Source organism: Solanum lycopersicum, chromosome 3, assembly GCF_036512215.1.
Source record: "Solanum lycopersicum chromosome 3, SLM_r2.1".
Lineage (NCBI taxonomy): Eukaryota > Viridiplantae > Streptophyta > Magnoliopsida > Solanales > Solanaceae > Solanum > Solanum lycopersicum.
The window spans coordinates 66,929,198-66,947,762 of NC_090802.1; the positions used below are offsets into that span (position 1 = coordinate 66,929,198).

Below are 18,565 nucleotides of genomic sequence, written 5' to 3' on the forward strand. Positions count from 1 at the left end.
GATTTTCTCGTAAATTTTCTTTTAAAATCACAGTTAACTCGTGGATTCAGATGATGTTTAGATCAGTTCACACTACATTCACTAATTTCAAGTCCACTAGATTTGAATTTAAATGTAAAATTTCATATTTCTCATACTAGGTCACACTTGGATTTTCTGTATCTAAAAATTTGAAGATCAAGACGAGAATTACTCCACTCATGTTACTTTATTTTTTTTTATTTTAACTTGAATTGAAATTTGAGAAAGAAAATTTTAAACTTTTTTACTAATTAAAAATATGTAAAATACGTTACAAAGATTTCTAAATATGTCATAAACAAAGTAAATATTAAATAATTAATAATGTTTTATATTTAAAATAAATGAAAAAGGGAAGTAAAAACTAAAAGTGTCCGGCAATACATGATTCCAAGCTATAGATTAGAATATTGGTAAACAATTAACAAGCTGTATTAAGGAAAAAAACAATTTACCTTGTTGTTAGTTTAGTTTAATTGCCACTTCGTAATTCTCTTTGTCTGTACCTTAATTTATTATTAGGTGAAAAAACCTCCGAGTATTAAAATTTATTATGCAAAGCAACTTTGGTAAGTTCAACGACCACGAAGAAGAGAGGGAGCGGAAACACTTCTTTGTACTTTGCAGGTACTCTGAAAAATCCTCTTTTTTATTCTTTATTTCTAATTTCTGAAGCTTTCTTCAATGATTTGATCCCTTTTCACATGATGTAAAGTTTGAATTTGAATTGTAAAATGCTCTTACCTCCTTCATTTTGGATTTATCTTCCTTGTTATAAAGGATTTGTTCTACATCTAAACAAACTTGAGTGATTAATTTGTTACTCCTTTCAATTTGTTTGTGACTTAGTATGGAGTTTAAGAAATTAAATACGATATGAGTTAGTTGACTTGCCAAGAAGCTTTATAAAAACTTTTGTGTATAAAAGTGATATTTGATTAAGGCTAAATTGTCAGTGAATAGAGAAATGTGTCCCTTTTTTTGGATTGACTAAAAAAGAAAGTAAGTCGTATAAAATGGGATAGAGGGAGTACAACCTTTTGATCTATGATGTTAAATGTGGTATGCGAAGTTGGGAACTAATGATTGAGACAAATAAAGTGAAATGAAGGGAGTACATTTTTAGATCAATGTATATGAAAACTCTGACCTCACCAATAAGTAATAGTTAACTAAAAGCTGGTTATTTTAGGACGGGAAGGTTGACATTTTTCTGAGTCTCTTGATTCGTAGTAGTTGTATGAGAAGGGGCGGAGCTAGAGTTCTAATTACAGGTTTGGTAGGACCGGTAGCTTTAGTATTTAACTTAAGAAATTCACCTAGTATGCAAAAACTTTTAAAATTCAGAATCCATAAATGCAATATCTGGATCCACCTCTAAGTATAAGACCCTGTTTTGAACTTGAATAGACACACAAGATGAAAGTTCTACAATGCAAAAAAATGCAATATGCGAGTGCTCGTGTTTTGCAGGTGCAAGTTAAATGGCAGGGGAACCAGTTAATGTGAATGAATTCCAAGAGCTTGCTAGGCAAGCCCTTCCGAAGATGTATTACGACTACTATACTGGAGGAGCTGAGGATCAGCACACCCTTAAAGAAAATGTAGAAGCATTTAGTAGAATCATGTAAGTTTGAAATTTCTCGCTGTTGATTTAGCCACAAACATATATCTATCACTAACTTCTTAAAAACTCAGTATTCGGCCTAGAATACTTGTTGACGTGAGCAAGATAGATATGTCAACTACTATTCTAGGTCACAAGACGTCAGCCCCTATTATGATTGCCCCAACGGCCATGCATAAATTGGCACATCATGAAGGTTTGTATTAAATCAATTAGAGCCCTAGTCACTTAGCTGAAAATACAATGTAGCTCTGATTCTATCAAACCGAGATGTATTTATGCCAGGAGAAGTTGCAACAGCGAGAGGAGCTGCAGCATGTGATATTATTATGGTACTCCCTCCATGTTTGTCTTGCTCTCCCTTTGTCCATTTCAAAAAAAATATATCTACAAGATTAAAGGACATTTTAGTAAATTCTACATATCTTTAGTGTAAGACTACACCATTCAAGAGTCTTCTCTATTTTCTTAAACTTCGTGCCAAGTCAAAACCAGTCAAACAAATTAGAAAGGAGGGAGTAATATTTTTCCAAAGAGGATCAATTTCCAATTCTGGCGTGTGGATGCTGAGTTCTCTTGGTTATAGGGACTGTCGTACATGTCAACCTGCACAGTGGAGGAGATTGCTTCCAGCTGCAATGCTGTTCGCTTTTTCCAAATATACGTAAAATTTCTTTCTTAACTATCATGATCTCCATGTATGTTTACTGGTTTTCTAATGTATTGAAACGGAATGTTACATTTCATCTGTCAATAGGTTTACAAAAGAAGGGATATAACAGCACTTATGGTACATAGAGCTGAGAAGAATGGATTTGGAGCTATTATTCTTACAGCTGATACTCCGAGGCTTGGTAGAAGGGAGGCAGATATAAAGAATAAGTAAGCTATATATCCTTTTGATGTCATTCAAGGCTAGCTATAATCCTTTGTGCCGTTGTTCTTCAATCTTATCTGGTGCTGATCAAGAAAGAAAAGAGTCACAATTGCAGGATGATTGCACCTCAGTTGAAGAACTTCGAAGGTCTTATATCAACTGAATATGTTTCTGTAAGTACAACCATAAATTCTGGCTTTACAGACAAATCATTTATTAAACTGAAAGAGGAGAATTTGGAACTCTCTTAGGAAACAAAATTTATTCTCTGACTAAATGTCCATAATTTGCTGTTTTTTCCTACTAAATCTGGTGTTCTTGCTGAATGATTCATTCCTTTCATCCTTCCATTTGTTCGGGGTGGGTGTTGACGCTTGGATTAGCTTCAAAAATTGCCATGCCAGAATACATGCTATCAGTTTGTCTATGAAGTAGAATGTATAAAGTAGTACTTCTTGTGCTTCCCAGTAGGTAGAACCTAAGTTTCCATCAATGGGAGTACAGCTTTGACTTGTAAATTAACTGATCTCTTCACCAGTTGTTAACTTGCTATTAAGCACGACTTTGACAAAAGATACTTCTGCGTATTACAATGTATTTGGTTACGACTGACACAGGCTTTTCCTTAAACATTGCTTCTCTTTTTCCCCCCTTTTTTCTCGTTTGAACGATAACATCTTCATCAGTAAGATATTTGTCTAGAGAAGTTACTCTATTTGACTGCACTGGTGTGCTACTTCAATTTGTTGAATATGTTGCACAACGTTTCTGTTTTCATCTATGTGCTGCTACTTTATATGCTTTCACGTTCTTATTCATTAATTTGATGTGCAGAACATCATAAATCTATCAACTTGAAAATGGTGTAGTTCATGCTTACTGATCGATCTACTATTAAAACTCTACAGGACAAGGGCTCAAATATTGAAGCCTTAGCAGCAGTAACTTTTGATGCTTCTCTTTGTTGGAAGGTACAAAGTTTAAAGTTTATTCATGTTTTTTCTTAATACCACATGAGAACACAGGATGATATTATATCATTGATATACTGTATACACTCTTGGTCCTAGAACAAACATTTTGGTTGAGGATGTCAACGTATGTCAAAATAAGTAAATTGTTGAGCTACAAAGTATATGTAGAAGAATAAGATTCTCATATTTTTTTCCAGAACTTCAAATATGGTCAACTGCATTCCTTTTTTGAACCTTTTATATCCAAAAACTTTGCAGGATATAGAGTGGTTAAAATCAATTACCAAGTTGCCAATTCTGATTAAGGGCGTTCTGACTTCTGAAGATGGTATCTATTACTGAACCCTCGATGTCTGCATAGTTTACTTTTGTGCACTGGTTATGTATATACGAGCATGTACAAAGCAAATGGCCATGAAAGCTGAAGGTTGATATTTAGTCTTAAATCGTACGTAGGGAAATTCAGAAGGGAGCTGGTTAATGCAAAAATCTGATAGTAACTGCAGTCAAGTAAGGAAAATAGGTACAAGCAAACATCATGAAGAACATAGTCACAATTTCTTTAGGAAGAAATTCTTATGAATATGAATTCTAAGTAGTTAAGCTAGACAAAAAAGAGGTTTCTTCCAGAATACTTGCCATCATCCTCCAAAATAAACTGTCCTTTTTTTTCAGTCAACTTTTGTTTTTCTAAGACATAGGAGGGTGGTAGAGGTGGATCTTAAGCTTCTTACAACAATCCAAATTCTCCTAACTTAAGGTTCTCACTGATTACCTTTTTAGTACATGCTAGGGGTCTTTTTAATCTTGTTAGCTATTTGTATGTCAATAGGATATACAGAGAACTCTTAGTGATAGAGATTACTGATATTGGAATGGGATCGGTTCAAATTGAGCAAAACTGATAGTGAGATGCATATAGCTGACTCTGATTAACTTGTGATTGTGGCGTTGTTGTTGTTCTCACTAATTGATCATCTATTCTAAAAACTTGGCATATGCTTCTGTTTTGCAGCAATAAAAGCGATTGAAGCAGGAGTTGCAGGAATCATTGTCTCTAACCATGGAGCTCGGCAACTAGATTATGCTCCAGCTACTATATCTGTTCTTGAAGAGGTTATTCCCTATGTTGCTGATATGTTTAATGTGGTCTCTCATAGAATGTAGATAAATTCAATGGATTAGCTTCTTAGACTTTTTTAACAGTAATGTTAGGCATAGCACAAAAGTTTGTCAGTACAGAACTCTCAATTTTTGTTTACAAAAAATTAAACCACAGATACAACATACCCTTGGAGGAAATATGTAAATGCAACTTCCTGCCATGTTTGAGTTACTCAGCAAGATCAATTGGGTACTTAGACCTTACATCAAGCTAGTTATTGGAGTCAACTATGTGTTTCGCATTCATAAATATTTGATTAGACATAGAAACAAATCTTTTTGCATGTGTATTATATCCACATATCTCAATGGTTTCACCATTTCAGGTTGTCCATGCTGTTCAAGGTAAAGTTCCAGTATTTTTCGATGGAGGAGTGAGGCGAGGAACAGACATATTCAAGGCCTTAGCTCTTGGTGCAAAAGCTGTTCTGGTGAACTTATTTGAAAATTTTTACTTCAACTTCTAAGCTTTACGTTGTTCCTACCAGGGATTTGGCCTTCTGTTGAGTAAAATGTATTCCTGCAGATTGGTCGAGCAGTTATTTATGGCCTGGCAGCTAAGGGAGAGGTGGGGGTAAAGCAGGTTATTCAAATGCTCAGGGATGAATTGGAGTTAACAATGGCCCTTTCTGGCTGCTGCAGTGTCGAAGACATAACAAGAAACCATGTGATAACAGAGAAAGAAAGGTTCATTTGTAGGATGTAGTTTCATCCTGAAAGCAGCTAAAAGTATATACAGGACCTGGCTACAATTCTACTATTGTGTTAAAAAATAATAAGCAAATGAAGATAGTGTCACATTCCTTGTTCCTACTTGTTTTGCGACTCTGCTCGAATGCTGAAAACTATGAAAATCCATCAAAGTTTCGGCAGTAGAAACGTTAACCTCAACACACTTGAACAAAATAATTATTTGAATAAAGTACAAAAAAGATGGAAAAAATTGAACATGTAACTCTGGAAATGTGATGCTACTGCTGCATGAAGAAAATATGAACAAGAAACATTGGAATAAACATAAAACTCGCAGTATACACTCACCTTACGAAATCAAAGACATAAAATGTTCACCTCATAATATTCTTACATGTGAGTACCGCATACCAAGCCTTGATTTCGAGAACAGAATACAAGAAAATCTAGACATTTATAAAAACTCATCTAGTCTAAACGAAAGGCAACGAAATGTCAAGCCATATTTCTGCACATTACTGGTAATACATGAGCTGCTGAGCAGCAAGATTCTGGAAACCACCATCATATATAGCCTGGCTTGCTCCAGAAGCACTCATTCCCATTGATGCTTGCTTCAGGGGATGTTGACCCTGAGATTGCATGAGGGCATGAACACCAGCCATCTTACTCATAGCTAGCTGCCGTTCATAAGTCAAAAGATCAGTGGCAGTAAGGCCTAATGGCGCTGCAGCTGGTGGTGGAAGAGGATTTGAGGCTGTTCCAGGTGGTGTTGGTTTGTTACCCCAAGAACACTGGAAATACACATGAGAAAATTGAGCTTAAATGTTTTGATAAAATAGAATTGATTAAAACACACACCTAAAGTTGAGATACAACTACATATTGTCTTGATAAGTATCATTCTACAATTTTATAAAGAAGCTAACATAATCCAATACAGCATGAACTTCAAAACAAGTGTAATACTGGAAAAAGCTGCAGGTAGAATGATGTTACCTTAATCTGTCTCCCACACAAAATTGATTGGGCATTTCCCATTTGAATTGCCAAAGCTGCCTCATCATGGGTGCTGTATCTTACAAAACCAAATCCTTTATCACGTTGAACCCGAACTTCCTCTATCACTCCTGCACCAATGACATAAAAGTGGCGATGGAGATCGAGTTGTGTCGCCTGAAACAAATGAAAATAATAGGACTAAGTTTTATCAAAGCACAATGAACATCTGTCCAAGGGCTAGGGCAAAGGCACCCTTATGGTTTACTCCTAAAGGTCTCACAACACCATTTAACATTCTCCTTACAGGCAGAATTCAGAAAGACTATCTTACCTCAGGAGCAAGATTACCCACATAAACAGTTGTATATTGCGGGTTGTTTTCAGGAGCATCACTACTTGCTGGATCTTTACCATCTTCTGCAACAAAGAGACATCAATTAAGAAGGCCAGAATCAATATCAGAAAATTAAACCCATTGAATCCAGCCACCTTCCAGACAAAAACCGAACACTTGCATGTTCTGGATAATTCTCTTTATCAAATTTAAGGACTAGTCATTCGAAAACTGTACACACCTGATGATCCATTAGTTAATTCCACGACACTTCTGATTTCTGAGCCTTGCTCATCATTAGAATTAGCTCCTTTTGTAGCCCAGTTACAACGTATCTGTCTACTACCAAGCCATTTCCCTGATATCATAACACAAGCAATCAGCTTTTGGGGAGGAACATCTGTGATGCAAGAGGTAAAACAAAATCTTCTGGTTCTGAATTGCTTTGAAATAATCCAACAAGTGCATCAATCAGTAATAAATTAACAGAATGCAGAAAACTTTTATGGCGACTTACCAGTTAAATCATTAATTGCACTTTGGGCATCCTGGATAAGAACAACAAAGATTAAATGGGAACAAAGTCATGCATTATCCAAAAGACAATATAAACTAAATGTAGATAAAAGGATACCTGTTGGTTCCGGAAAGAAACAAATCCAAAACCCCTAGAACGCCCAGTCTGCTGATCCCACATTACCCTAGCATCACTATCAATTGGAATGGATATAATTAGCCACTGGATGTACACATTTAAGTAAACTATCATCTTTTGTGTTGGTGTGTCTTGACACGTTCTAGAGTAAATATATTGACCACGCCGAGCGCCTTCTGAGGGAGGCATCACGGAGGAAAAGGTACTTACGAGCAACTAGGGTAAACAGAGAAGCAAGCAAACAACATGGCATCAGTAACTTCTGGGCTCAGATCACCAACAAATACATTGAAGTGACCTACCAAAAAAAAATTAGTACACAAATTTACACACTCCAACGCAACATAATGAACTAAAAGCGAAGTCACAAATTGCATTATACTAAAACAGGAACTGAACGCACTTGAAGTATCCTCCCTCTGTCCACTGGCATATGCCCAGTTAACTTTAATAGGCTGCCCAAACCTGAAAACAAACAGCATGAACCTTGGTAAAAAGGAAAAAGGCCTAAAGCAAAACACAGCTAACAAAAGCCTACTTACAGGTGCCTTCCATTTTGAGTAACTATAGCAAGTTCAGCAGACCTACGGTCATAATAATGAACAAAGCCATAAGATGACTGCACGAGACAAAGCAAAATCAGTTTTAAAGTCATATAATAGAAAAATGCCTAGACAAGACAAGGAAAAGAAAAATGCCTAGATAAGACAAGGAGAAGAAAGGGAAAACATCAACAAAACATATTAAACAGTAACGACAGAAAATGCTGTCAAGTTGCACAAGGATGAAAGATGTACCTTGTCCTTCCTTACAAGTTTGCACCCTTCAACCAGACCAGTACATGAAAAAAGTTCATGAAGAAGAGTTTCAGACACCTGGGGGTGAATATTCCCAATATACCTGCATTTTCTCAAAAATGAAAAAACTAGAACTTTCAAAAGTGGTAAAAAAGAACAAAGGAAAATCATCGTATCTATAAGAACCTCCTCCAGTATCTAAATCACAACAGCAAGAGCATTAGCTGGTATGTAAAATTCAAGGCATACCAGTATAAACTAGAAGGCAAACAATCAATAGTAAAAAATAACACACTCACACGCTGCGGCATGTACTTGGATCAAACCCAGGAGGTAGATTTCCACTTGGTATCTGCATCAAAGTACGTACAAATAAAATAGAGGAAAGTAATATAAATACGATACAAACTACATATCAGAAACCCCAGGAAATATAACTTTCAAGTAAAAGATACTGTATCTTTTCGTCATTTTTTGTTGATAGTTACCCATACACAGCACTACCCACACAACCCCCCCCCCCCCTACTTTCCTTTTATTAACTTCATTCTTGAAGAGAAAAGGTTAATAGTTGTTTGGTAAAAGTCAATTCAGAGCAACTCATGACACACTCTAATGAATTCAGATAATACCCCTATTAATATAAGATCTATTTATATGCTTCATACGTCACTAATAAGACACTTCGGCAAAAGAGGATAGTTCCCCAACTCAAAAATATCTCCTAGAATTACACTATATGAAACTCCAACATGAAAAAAATTTCAGAAGCAAGGAAATGAATAGATTCTGTACCCCAAGAAGCTAGGTTTAAAATCCAGGCAATCTACTTATTAAAAAAATAAAATTAAATACTGAGGACAACCCATAATTGTAAGAGTTATCTTATATACTTCACACTTCACTAACAAGACACTTCGATAAAGGAGGATAGCACCCCAACTCAAATTACACTACAAACCACTCCTAAGTGAAAACAATATCAGAACCAATGAAATGCATAAATTTTATACCCTAAGAAGCTATTTTGAAATAAAGGCAACCTACTTATAGGAAAGAAAAAGAAGAAATGATGACAGCCAATATTCATAAAGGTGGAAAAAATTAAGGATATGCATAAACTAATGGGTTATATAAATGACTACAGGTGATAAATTAAGTCATATAAATGTATAGGGCCTGACTTAACGCCTTTTCACATTTACAGTCCAATTTTCTACCTTTGCCCATAGCATTGAAGATGCATACACAAAAGAAGCTAGCAACTTTGGTGGCTACTATAGATGTGGGTGGCAACAGTTAATTACCAAATAACCCCATGAATGGAGATGGGTGATGTGGAACGCAGTTCAAGCAGAGATTATTAGTGTGTGGAAGCAAAGTCACAAAAAAAGAACAGGAAAACACTCGTAAAGTGTTGGGTACTCTTAATGATATGTGAGGTAATTTGGGGGGGAAAGCATAGGAATTTGTCCCAAAGCCAACAATACTACACCAAGTTAAAAGTATCTTTAAAGTTGTTTCAGCAATACACATTATACAACCAAACCCTAAGTGTCTATCATGCCAAACAACACCACAATATTATGGAAAGAAAAAGGGTCCACATCGAGATCATTTTTGAAAAGTTAATACAATGTACTACACCACAAGAAGTATCAAATATCATTTGAAAGCAAATATCCATTAATCTGACAGAAACAAAACCTAGAGAGCTAGAACAACCAACCTAAAGTAAAATGAAACAGAAATAAATCAACCGAAAATATAAGACAAAGTGGAAAATTCAACCTAACCGAATACAAACCTGAGGAGCAGCTATAAGGCCAGGGTGATAGAGTGACTGTTGTTGAAGAAGAGCTTGCTGCATCAAGGCTTGTTGTTGTTCTTGTTTTAGCCTATGATTCAGCATTTTCTCAACTACTACTCCGAGATCGGAGAAATAATTACCGGCGTGATTGGATTTCCTGTGTCCTCGCGGTGATAAAGAAGAAGGTCTCCGAGATGAAGAAGAAAAAAAAAAGAAAAAAAAAGAAAAAAGAAAAAAAAATGAAAGGAAAAAACAGAAATAAAAGACAAATCAGGATGTCGTCGAGTTATTTAGAGAGGAGCAGGACTACCAGTACCGACCCGGTTCCTGTTTTGGGTTCTTTTGTCATGGGCCTTCTGTAATGAGAACTGAAATGAGTTGTCCAGTTTGGGCCGAACTTGTTTAGGCCCAAACGAATTGAATCCATTTCATATTTGGAGGTGTATTTTTCAAGAATTAAGCATTCGGCCATGAAACTCTCTTTAAAAAAAACTTTATTTGAAAGGAAAATTATGCGGTTAAGCAAATTTATACTATTTAATTACTTATTATAGCTATAATTTTCTATAATTATCACTCGCAACTAACATTATACATTAATTACGTGGGCTCACTTCGAGTTTGTATAATTAGACACGCTTATATGTGTATAATTCGCCAGAATATACAAATACATATGTATAATATACAATTATCTAACCTATATACATATACAATTCACCACTCTCCCACCCTCTTCCCTCTATCGCTCGCCTCTCTCCTCCCTCTCCCAATCTCGCTTTCCACATATACAAATGCATATGTATGATATACAATTATATACATATATAATTCACCTCTCTCCCACTCTCTTCCCTCTCTCCCTCACCTCTCTCCTTCATCTCCCATCTCGATCGCCTCTCTCCTCCCTCTCCCATGATCGCTCGCCTCTCTCCTCCCTCTCTCAATCTCATTTGTCATATATACAAATACATATATATAATTATCTAACCGATATACATATACAATTTACCCTTTCTCCTACTCTTCCCCCCTCTCTCTCCTCTCTCCTCTCTCTCCCAGTCTCGCTCGCCTCTCTCCATCATATAACATGTAGCTACGAATTATAATTATCAAATTATAGCTATAGAGAGTAATTAGGTTATATTTAAGTGCTTATACGTGAAAGTTTCCCTTACTTGAAATTTTTAAAGTTTGAGTTGGGGTTGTGTTTGTTCCTATTTTTTGTAATATATATCTAAAATTTTTAAAAAAAAATTAAAAAAAAAGACACAACATATATAATATAAATAGGGTTATTTTATAAAAATAAAAATTCATGGTTAATTTTTAAAATAAAATTAAGTGAAAACAGCATTGTGGATGTTTTCTAAATTCCAAAAAGTTGTACTTGCAGTTGATGGTCAAACACTGATTTGCGATAAAGTAAAAAGAAAATGAAAAACTCTCATGGTCATGCGGTTCCTATGAAAATATGTTCTTATATTTTTATTTCTCGTTTTAGAGTCATTTCATTCAGGGGAGGAAAATAGTCATACTTTACTTTACCTATCTTAATTCTTTTTGTGTTTGGTGAAATCCTCATATATATTTTTTCCCAGCTTTGGCTATTATTAAATTATATCAATCGCAGAAGAAAGCGATGTCAATATAAATAATTATTCAAAGTACTTATTGAAAACTTAACGATAGTTATGGGTTTCTATTTATATAGAAACAATCCTCTCTATGTGATGCATTGACCTCATTAATCAGTTATGTAATGGGCATTAAAGAAATTTATCTCTATTCATTTTTTTAAGATTTGGTTAGATATTTATATTATTTACATGATGTGATAGCCAGATTTTGGTTTAATCGTTTGTACATCACTATTTGGTGAAGTTGCTCGGAAGCTCTCTCACGAATTATTAAACCTAATCTACCAATCTCTACTTTAGGAGGAGGTGGGGATCCACGGAGAAAAAGGAAATTTCTTTCATGTACAAATCCGATAATGCCAACATCCTATCTATGACAAGACCGAAGTCATGATAACATCTTGTTTGATAGATTTTGTCAAAAAAAAATAAAGTTGAGCTTCAATCTTATTTCCAAGTTCATATTGCAGGGAAGAATGAAATCAAATCACTCGTTTGATAAATTTTTTCTTAGTTTCACATGTGGTCAGGTCTACCTATGGAGTTGGTTTATGTTTCTTTCGTTTAGTACCAAAGGTTTACGAGTAAAGAAATTCGTATTCCATGCTCACAAAAGTCAAAACAGTCATCAATTTTGCAGTTGCCCCCAAGTTTCTTTCACAAAATGTTCTTCTTTTTCGTTTTCCAACCAACTTATTTAGATACACACTTAGAAGTCTTACCTTGTGAGTAAAGGTCTCCCTACCAAAAGGACTAATCTAAAATCTTGAATAAACGATGAAAGAGTGTATTTACTAATTCAATACTAATTGTTCTTTTCCTCAAAAAGGTTAGTATTACTACCGTAATTAACACTAACAAGATTCACAGAGAACTTCACATCTTCATGAAGGCGAAACGTGAAAAATGGGAAACCAAAGATTAATTACACATTCTATTTTAACAACCAAAAAAGTCATAATATTCAGTTGGTAATAATAAACGATATCTAATACAAGAAATATAATCTGTAAGCTAAGCTGAGCTGGAAAAATAATCTTCAAATCACTGATCTAAATATATATTTAATACTACTAGCTCATGCAGTGGTGGTCAACCAAAAAAAAGCTTATGGAATTCCAACTGCGAGAGTGGAGTTCTGGCTATAACTTGAAATTGAGATCGAGCTGATCTTCGCTATCCTTAGAAGATGATTCACCATTAGTATTCGAAGAAGATGGTAACAACGGATTGTTACGTACAACTTGGTATGGAGCTCTAACAGTTGCCCTGAATAAGACAGAAAAAGAAGTGAGATTCTTTTACACTAAACAAACCTCAAAAGTTGTTTGGAAAAAGTTTTGGTATAAACACAAATTTATATTCCGCTTACCTATCTTTCCTCTTCTCGAGAAACCTATGAAGTGAAGATCTTCTTGCGATAGGTAGCTCTGAGAAACCAAAGATATAATGCATATTAGAACCGATCTGTGAAAATTTTATCATGCAACATGAGTAAGTAGTACTCTTTATTTCATTTTATATCCTATTCTTTTTAGTCCGTTTAAGAAAAAATATGTTTTATATTGGAAACTCTTTTAACATAACGTAGTTGTTTATACATCATGACAGTTTAAGACCACTTGTTTGAAGAGTATTAAAGTAGACCCCAAACGTCTGTCTACCTTTCATATATTTTGTGTGAAGTCAAATACTGCTATATAAAATGAAAAAGAAGGAAGTAATTTGCTCACCGGAGCTGCTGCTAATTTCGGCAGCCTGTGACTGGATTTGCTTGTGTTGCTCCTGCTCTACTAAGGGTGCAGATGAAACTGATCCGAGCTTAAGCTGATCAGTTTTAGTACTACTACAAACATGGAGTGGGGGCGAATTGTGCTTGTGCTGTTGCGGTGCAGCAGAGCAAGAGTCTGGCTTAATCTGGAGGTGTTGTTGCTGTGGTGCAACAGAATCAGTTCTATTACTTGTCAAAGAAGCAGGGGCAGGAGAACATGTGTTAATTTTGTCGATGTTTATAGCCTGGAAAGTCCCAAATGAACTCTGAGGACATCCTTTACTAGCCAATAACATCACTGCTCTAGCTTTGTCAGCAGGGAAATCATCAAAAACAATCACTTTACCATCATAGAACATAGTCAATTGGGCTGCCTTAGGCTCCTTTGGTGCCTCTTTGCTGAAAAAGGAAATCAAACATAAATCAGCATGTGAAATTAGTAACTTAGGTGAACGTTCATGTAACCAATAAACTGAGCTAGGGAGATGCGAACTTCATAATAGACTAAAAAGTAAAAGGGGTAAGAGTTTCAACTTTCAACTTCTACCGACAATCATAATTCTTTTTCATATTAATCGTTCATAGCAAGTGTAATTATAACTTGAATTACTAGCTAAAACAGGTTAAAATACACAGAGGGACGAACCTTGTGCTGGGCTCATTTACAGCGGCCTCCTTCTCTCTAGAAGACTCTGTTGTAACAAGATCTACGGATTTGTGTTCTTCTTTTGTTAGATCAATAGATGGTTTTTCCATGACTGTTAATAAATCCATAGTTGCAGTTTCAGTTTTCCCTGGAAGAGAAAGCACAGCACAGTTGAGAAACTATAGAAAACTTAGCAGCAGCTTCTTCTTCTAAAACTTGTTTTATTCTATTTTCTCCAATTAAAAATTACCAGATTAAGATAGTTACAGCCAACAAATCTTCCTCGAATCACAACTCCCCAAAATATAATATTCAATTCACATATTTCCAAATTCAGCTTACAATATCAACAAAAAATAAAACTCTATGTACGGAAATTCCATTAATTAACTAGATCTCTTAGAAATACTATTAATTGAAAATAAAAAATACCTGCAGCTTCCGGCTGACCGGCGATTCCGAGATTCAGATCTCTAATAGTAGCTTTCCCTTTAATAAACTGACTCAACAAGTTACAAGTCTGTACGAAACTTGATCTCTCCGGCGCCTTGCCGTTTCCATTCCTCCGGCGAGCGTCACATAAATTCGACATATCTGCCGATGAGAAAAAAAATCCAAAATTGATAGAAACAGAAATTAAGGATTGTGACAATTTTAGGGTAGCTAGAGAAGTTATGTAGTAGTGAAGAAGAAAAAGGAAGCAAGTGGAAGGAACATGTGAATGTTATGGTAGAGAATAGAGATGATAAGATGGGGTAGATAAAGGAAATTACTATACTCAGCTTTTTGGTGTCTTACAAAATGACATCGCCATCGATTCATGCTGGATTAGACTTTGTTACACAATTTTGAATTAAACACGTTTTAATTGTTTCAAAAAAATAAATAATAAAATAATTATTACTGTAGAGAGACGAAAAATTCAAATGTAGTAGTCGGCAACTGCGGCTACAGAGAAAACGTGCTTTAAAACTTGAGTGGATTCTAGACAACTAACTACAATTTATTATCATCAGTCCTTATGCTTCTCATATTTACCACATTGACCCCTTTCTGAATAACAATAATTACAATTTAGCCTTTGAGTAACACACTTATTAAAAATTGTTTTTCCAAAGTATTTTTGGATAGTTGGCCAAGTCATTTAAAACTGTAACTTTAACTGTTTGAGTACGTTGATAAGCATATAATAATCTTTTTAAGCATGTCAAATTACAAAAAGCACAATATCAATGCATATTTATTATCAATAATAAATATTATTTAAAGCACAAAAAGAATATTTTGTCACGTCCAAACTCGAGTGAGATGAGGCGATATAGCTATAGTATCATAACATGATGGAGCAGATCAATTTTGTTTGACACATAATACACTAAGTTTCATTAAATTAATATTGATTGATCATAAAATATTATAGAGATATTATTTAATCGATAAATTAATAGTTATTAATTTAAACCGTATTTGAGATGCAATGAAAGTTAATTCTAATAGCATCAAAATCATTATGTCTTATAAATTTATTTATTAGATTTATTAAAAAAATTATTCAATCATAAAGTACAATCAAAACATTAAAATAATTATATTTTACTAAACTATGTATCATATTATTAAATTCACGTAAAAGATAAATTTATTGTACATTAAATACAAATGTACAATGTATATGAATTACTCATATATATATATATATATATATATATTTTACATATTCATTATAAAATAGATTCAAGAATTCATTGCAATAAAATGAACATCAACTACCTATTAAATTATCCATGTTAAAATGATGCATGTTTAGAGGTGTAGAGCTTAAAAGAAATTATAGATAATATCAGAAAAAATAATTGATGATGAAGTTGAGGACCACACAAAACATTTGAAACCAGTTACGCGTAAGGAAATACTTCTTGAATCTAAAGCTCTTTACAATTTTATGGTGCAGTTCGAAAAGACAATAGTAAGACTTTTGGATGCAATAAGAAAACTTTGAGATGAGTTTCCACTAGATTTAAATGTTAACAGAAAATAAAACACAATAAAATCATATTTTCACTAATTAAATTATCTTTGACATATTCATACTTTCAAATGGAAGGTATAAGTAATACATCCTATAATATCATGTAAGACGTATAACTTATCCATGGATTAGTTATAAATAAACCTAATTTCCTATTAAACACGGCACAAAATAATATTGTATACAATACATGGACTATTTCTTTTAATACTCCTAATTATCAAACCATCTAAATTTAAATTAAAAGATGGTTAACATTGGCAAAATTAAATAAATCATCTAGATTTACACTTAAAAATTGTAAGTTATGGTTTTAATATGTATGTTTAATTTTATAAATTGTTTATAATGCAAATAATTAGTGATATATTTGTCTATTGACGAGTAAATGTTAAACAAATCACATTTAAAATTTGTATTAATTTGTTTTGAATATATTTCGTAATAAACAACTCTCTCTAAATAATCACAGAGCTAATTTATTTAATAAATTTACTAGTAAAATTATAAAACATAAAATCAAGAAAATGAACAAAATAATTAAAATGATTTGAGAGATATTTTTGTCTCGAAAGGTATTAGTTATCCTACAGTAACTTGTAGTATGTATAACTAATACATGGGTTAGTTATACATAGGCTCAAATTCCTACAAATATAGTACTATTTAACCATACATAATACATGAACTATTTCTTTAGGCCAAATACATACGCAGGTCCCTAAAGTTGTTCGCGTTTTTCTCCCAGGTACCTCAACTAACCAAGATTCCTATTAAATCCTTTAACCCCAATAATTTGATCCTTTTAAATATTTTTGGCTGATGTGGAGCCAAATTTCAATAATTTTTTTTTGGTAATTAGGCGCGTGAGATGAACCTTCCTCACGTGGAAATTTTGACCAATGCAGTCCAACCAAATTACACGTCAGTGCCACATATTATATCATCAAACCTAAAAATCAATTTTCCCCCAAATCACTTTTAACCCGTTTCTAAACGAGAAAACCCTAAGAATCTCTCATTTTCAATTACTTTTACAGCTGAAATTCTTACATTTTATAGTGATTTCGAGTGTTTTGTTGAAGGAATCATCGAAGATTGCAGACGATTTTGGAGTTCATTCGCGATTTTCGAGTCGACGAGTGTGAGGTAAGTGACGAGCATGTTGTTGTGGTTGTGTGTTTTTAATATATGTGTTTATCCTGTGTTTATTATTGATATATACTGGGTTTTAGTATCAATGTGGTTGTTGTTGTTAATATCTAGATAAAGTTAGGGTTTTTTGGTTTTTATTGTTCATAACTGTCAGAAAAATTTGGAGCCTTGTTTCAGGGAATCTTATGAACGCCATTATTATAACTCGTTTTCATCATGGTGGTAAGTTTATTCAGGACAAAACTGAAATTACTTATAAAGGGGAAGCCGAGGTGGAATATGTTAATATCGACAAGGACCACTTATCAATAATCGAGTTACTTTTTTACACTAAACAATTGGGGTATATTACTGTTGGTGGGTTCTGTGTTAAAGACCCCACAAAAAATGGCTTTATTGAGGTGGACACTGATTTAACATTAGTAAATCTCATCAAAGACCTAAAAGATGGTGACTTTTTAGACATTTATGTAAAGCATATGGTGGATGATTTAGAAGTGGTCACAACAGGTTTGCTTTGTGGGTCTGTCGTTGAAGAAGACTTAGAAGATATAAATGTGACTGCAAGTGAAGGGTTAAATCATGAGGCTGAATCTGAAAATGTTAATGTGGAAGTTGAGCCAGGAGATATATCAGATCTAGATGTGGAATGGACTGAATCAAATGAAGAAAGTAGTGATGACTCTCAAGAGGATGCTATTCCTGATGTGGATGACTCTGAGGTTGATGAAGAATTAAGATCTCTTAGAAATGAAAGGAGAAACAAAGTGAAAAAGAAAAAACCTACTCAAACTGAGGAAATAAAGCTTGGAACAGCTGGTGTTGATAGAGGCTTTGAAGACATAGGAAGGAATAAGGCTGCTAGATACACTGGAAGACTAGGGGGTGATGAGCGATATATAGATAGCTCAGAATTGGACAGTGAAGACAGTAGGGATGAATTGGATTCAGAATTTGTGAAGGGTGTTGATTTACCAAGAAGAAGAAAAAGTAAAAAGGTAAGATTTGATCCTGATTGTGTTGTAGCAATTTTTGAGCTTGGTATGGTGTTTGAAAGTGCTGAACAATTTAGAAAAGCTGTTGCAGACTATTCTTGTCAATATAAAACTAGGTTAAAATTGAAGCCTAATGACAAAAAAAGAGTTAGAGTTAAATGTGAGGACAAAAAATGTAAATGGTTGCTGTTTGCTAGTATAGATAAAGATTCTGGTGATTTTGTTGTAAAAAATTATTATCCTGTGCATGTATGTCCTCAATCGACCAAGAACAAGTTGTGTACATCTAAGTTTGTTGCAGAAAAGTTCAAGGATGAAATAACCTGTCAACCATATATAAGATTATGGGAAATTCAGGAATTAGTGAGAAAAAAA

At 34.1% G+C, this 18,565-nt stretch overlaps 3 protein-coding genes across 6 annotated transcripts; 1 reads left to right on the forward strand and 2 right to left on the reverse strand.

Annotated features, from left to right (window-relative positions):
* The first annotated feature begins 457 nt into the window (after nucleotides 1-457).
* Nucleotides 458-5,476, forward strand: LOC101255570 (peroxisomal (S)-2-hydroxyacid oxidase GLO4). 3 transcript variants are annotated; one of them, XM_004235511.5, is made up of 12 exons: nucleotides 458-648; nucleotides 1,495-1,648; nucleotides 1,720-1,844; nucleotides 1,934-1,980; nucleotides 2,235-2,312; nucleotides 2,406-2,530; nucleotides 2,641-2,698; nucleotides 3,434-3,496; nucleotides 3,758-3,827; nucleotides 4,515-4,615; nucleotides 4,990-5,094; nucleotides 5,190-5,476. In XM_004235511.5, exons 2-12 carry the CDS (start codon nucleotides 1,506-1,508, stop codon nucleotides 5,367-5,369), a joined length of 1,095 nt encoding a protein of 364 aa, XP_004235559.1. In that variant the 5' UTR covers nucleotides 458-648; nucleotides 1,495-1,505; the 3' UTR covers nucleotides 5,370-5,476. The 3 variants fall into 3 exon arrangements, with proteins under 3 accessions (XP_004235559.1, XP_069151762.1, XP_025886019.1); XM_026030234.2 differs by lacking the exon at nucleotides 2,235-2,312 and having other exon boundaries at nucleotides 514-648; XM_069295661.1 differs by lacking the exons at nucleotides 1,720-1,844; nucleotides 1,934-1,980 and having other exon boundaries at nucleotides 486-648.
* A 180-nt stretch (nucleotides 5,477-5,656) lies between these two features.
* Nucleotides 5,657-10,222, reverse strand: LOC101255280 (oligouridylate-binding protein 1B-like). 2 transcript variants are annotated; one of them, XM_004235510.5, is made up of 12 exons: nucleotides 9,952-10,222; nucleotides 8,444-8,496; nucleotides 8,145-8,247; nucleotides 7,890-7,966; nucleotides 7,751-7,812; nucleotides 7,558-7,645; nucleotides 7,327-7,402; nucleotides 7,210-7,240; nucleotides 6,934-7,050; nucleotides 6,690-6,775; nucleotides 6,356-6,532; nucleotides 5,657-6,150 (listed from the first exon to the last, which is right to left on the reverse strand). In XM_004235510.5, exons 1-12 carry the CDS (start codon nucleotides 10,054-10,056, stop codon nucleotides 5,872-5,874), a joined length of 1,254 nt encoding a protein of 417 aa, XP_004235558.1. In that variant the 5' UTR covers nucleotides 10,057-10,222; the 3' UTR covers nucleotides 5,657-5,871. The 2 variants fall into 2 exon arrangements, with proteins under 2 accessions (XP_004235558.1, XP_010318478.1); XM_010320176.4 differs by having other exon boundaries at nucleotides 6,690-6,772; nucleotides 9,952-10,218.
* A 2,187-nt stretch (nucleotides 10,223-12,409) lies between these two features.
* Nucleotides 12,410-14,730, reverse strand: SLJAZ3 (jasmonate-ZIM domain protein 3). Its single transcript, NM_001247294.2, is given in 5 exon segments — nucleotides 12,410-12,863; nucleotides 12,967-13,024; nucleotides 13,328-13,764; nucleotides 14,012-14,159; nucleotides 14,444-14,730. Coding segments are annotated over 5 exon segments (930 nt in total). The 5' UTR covers nucleotides 14,604-14,730; the 3' UTR covers nucleotides 12,410-12,736.
* Nucleotides 14,731-18,565: the final 3,835 nt, after the last annotated feature.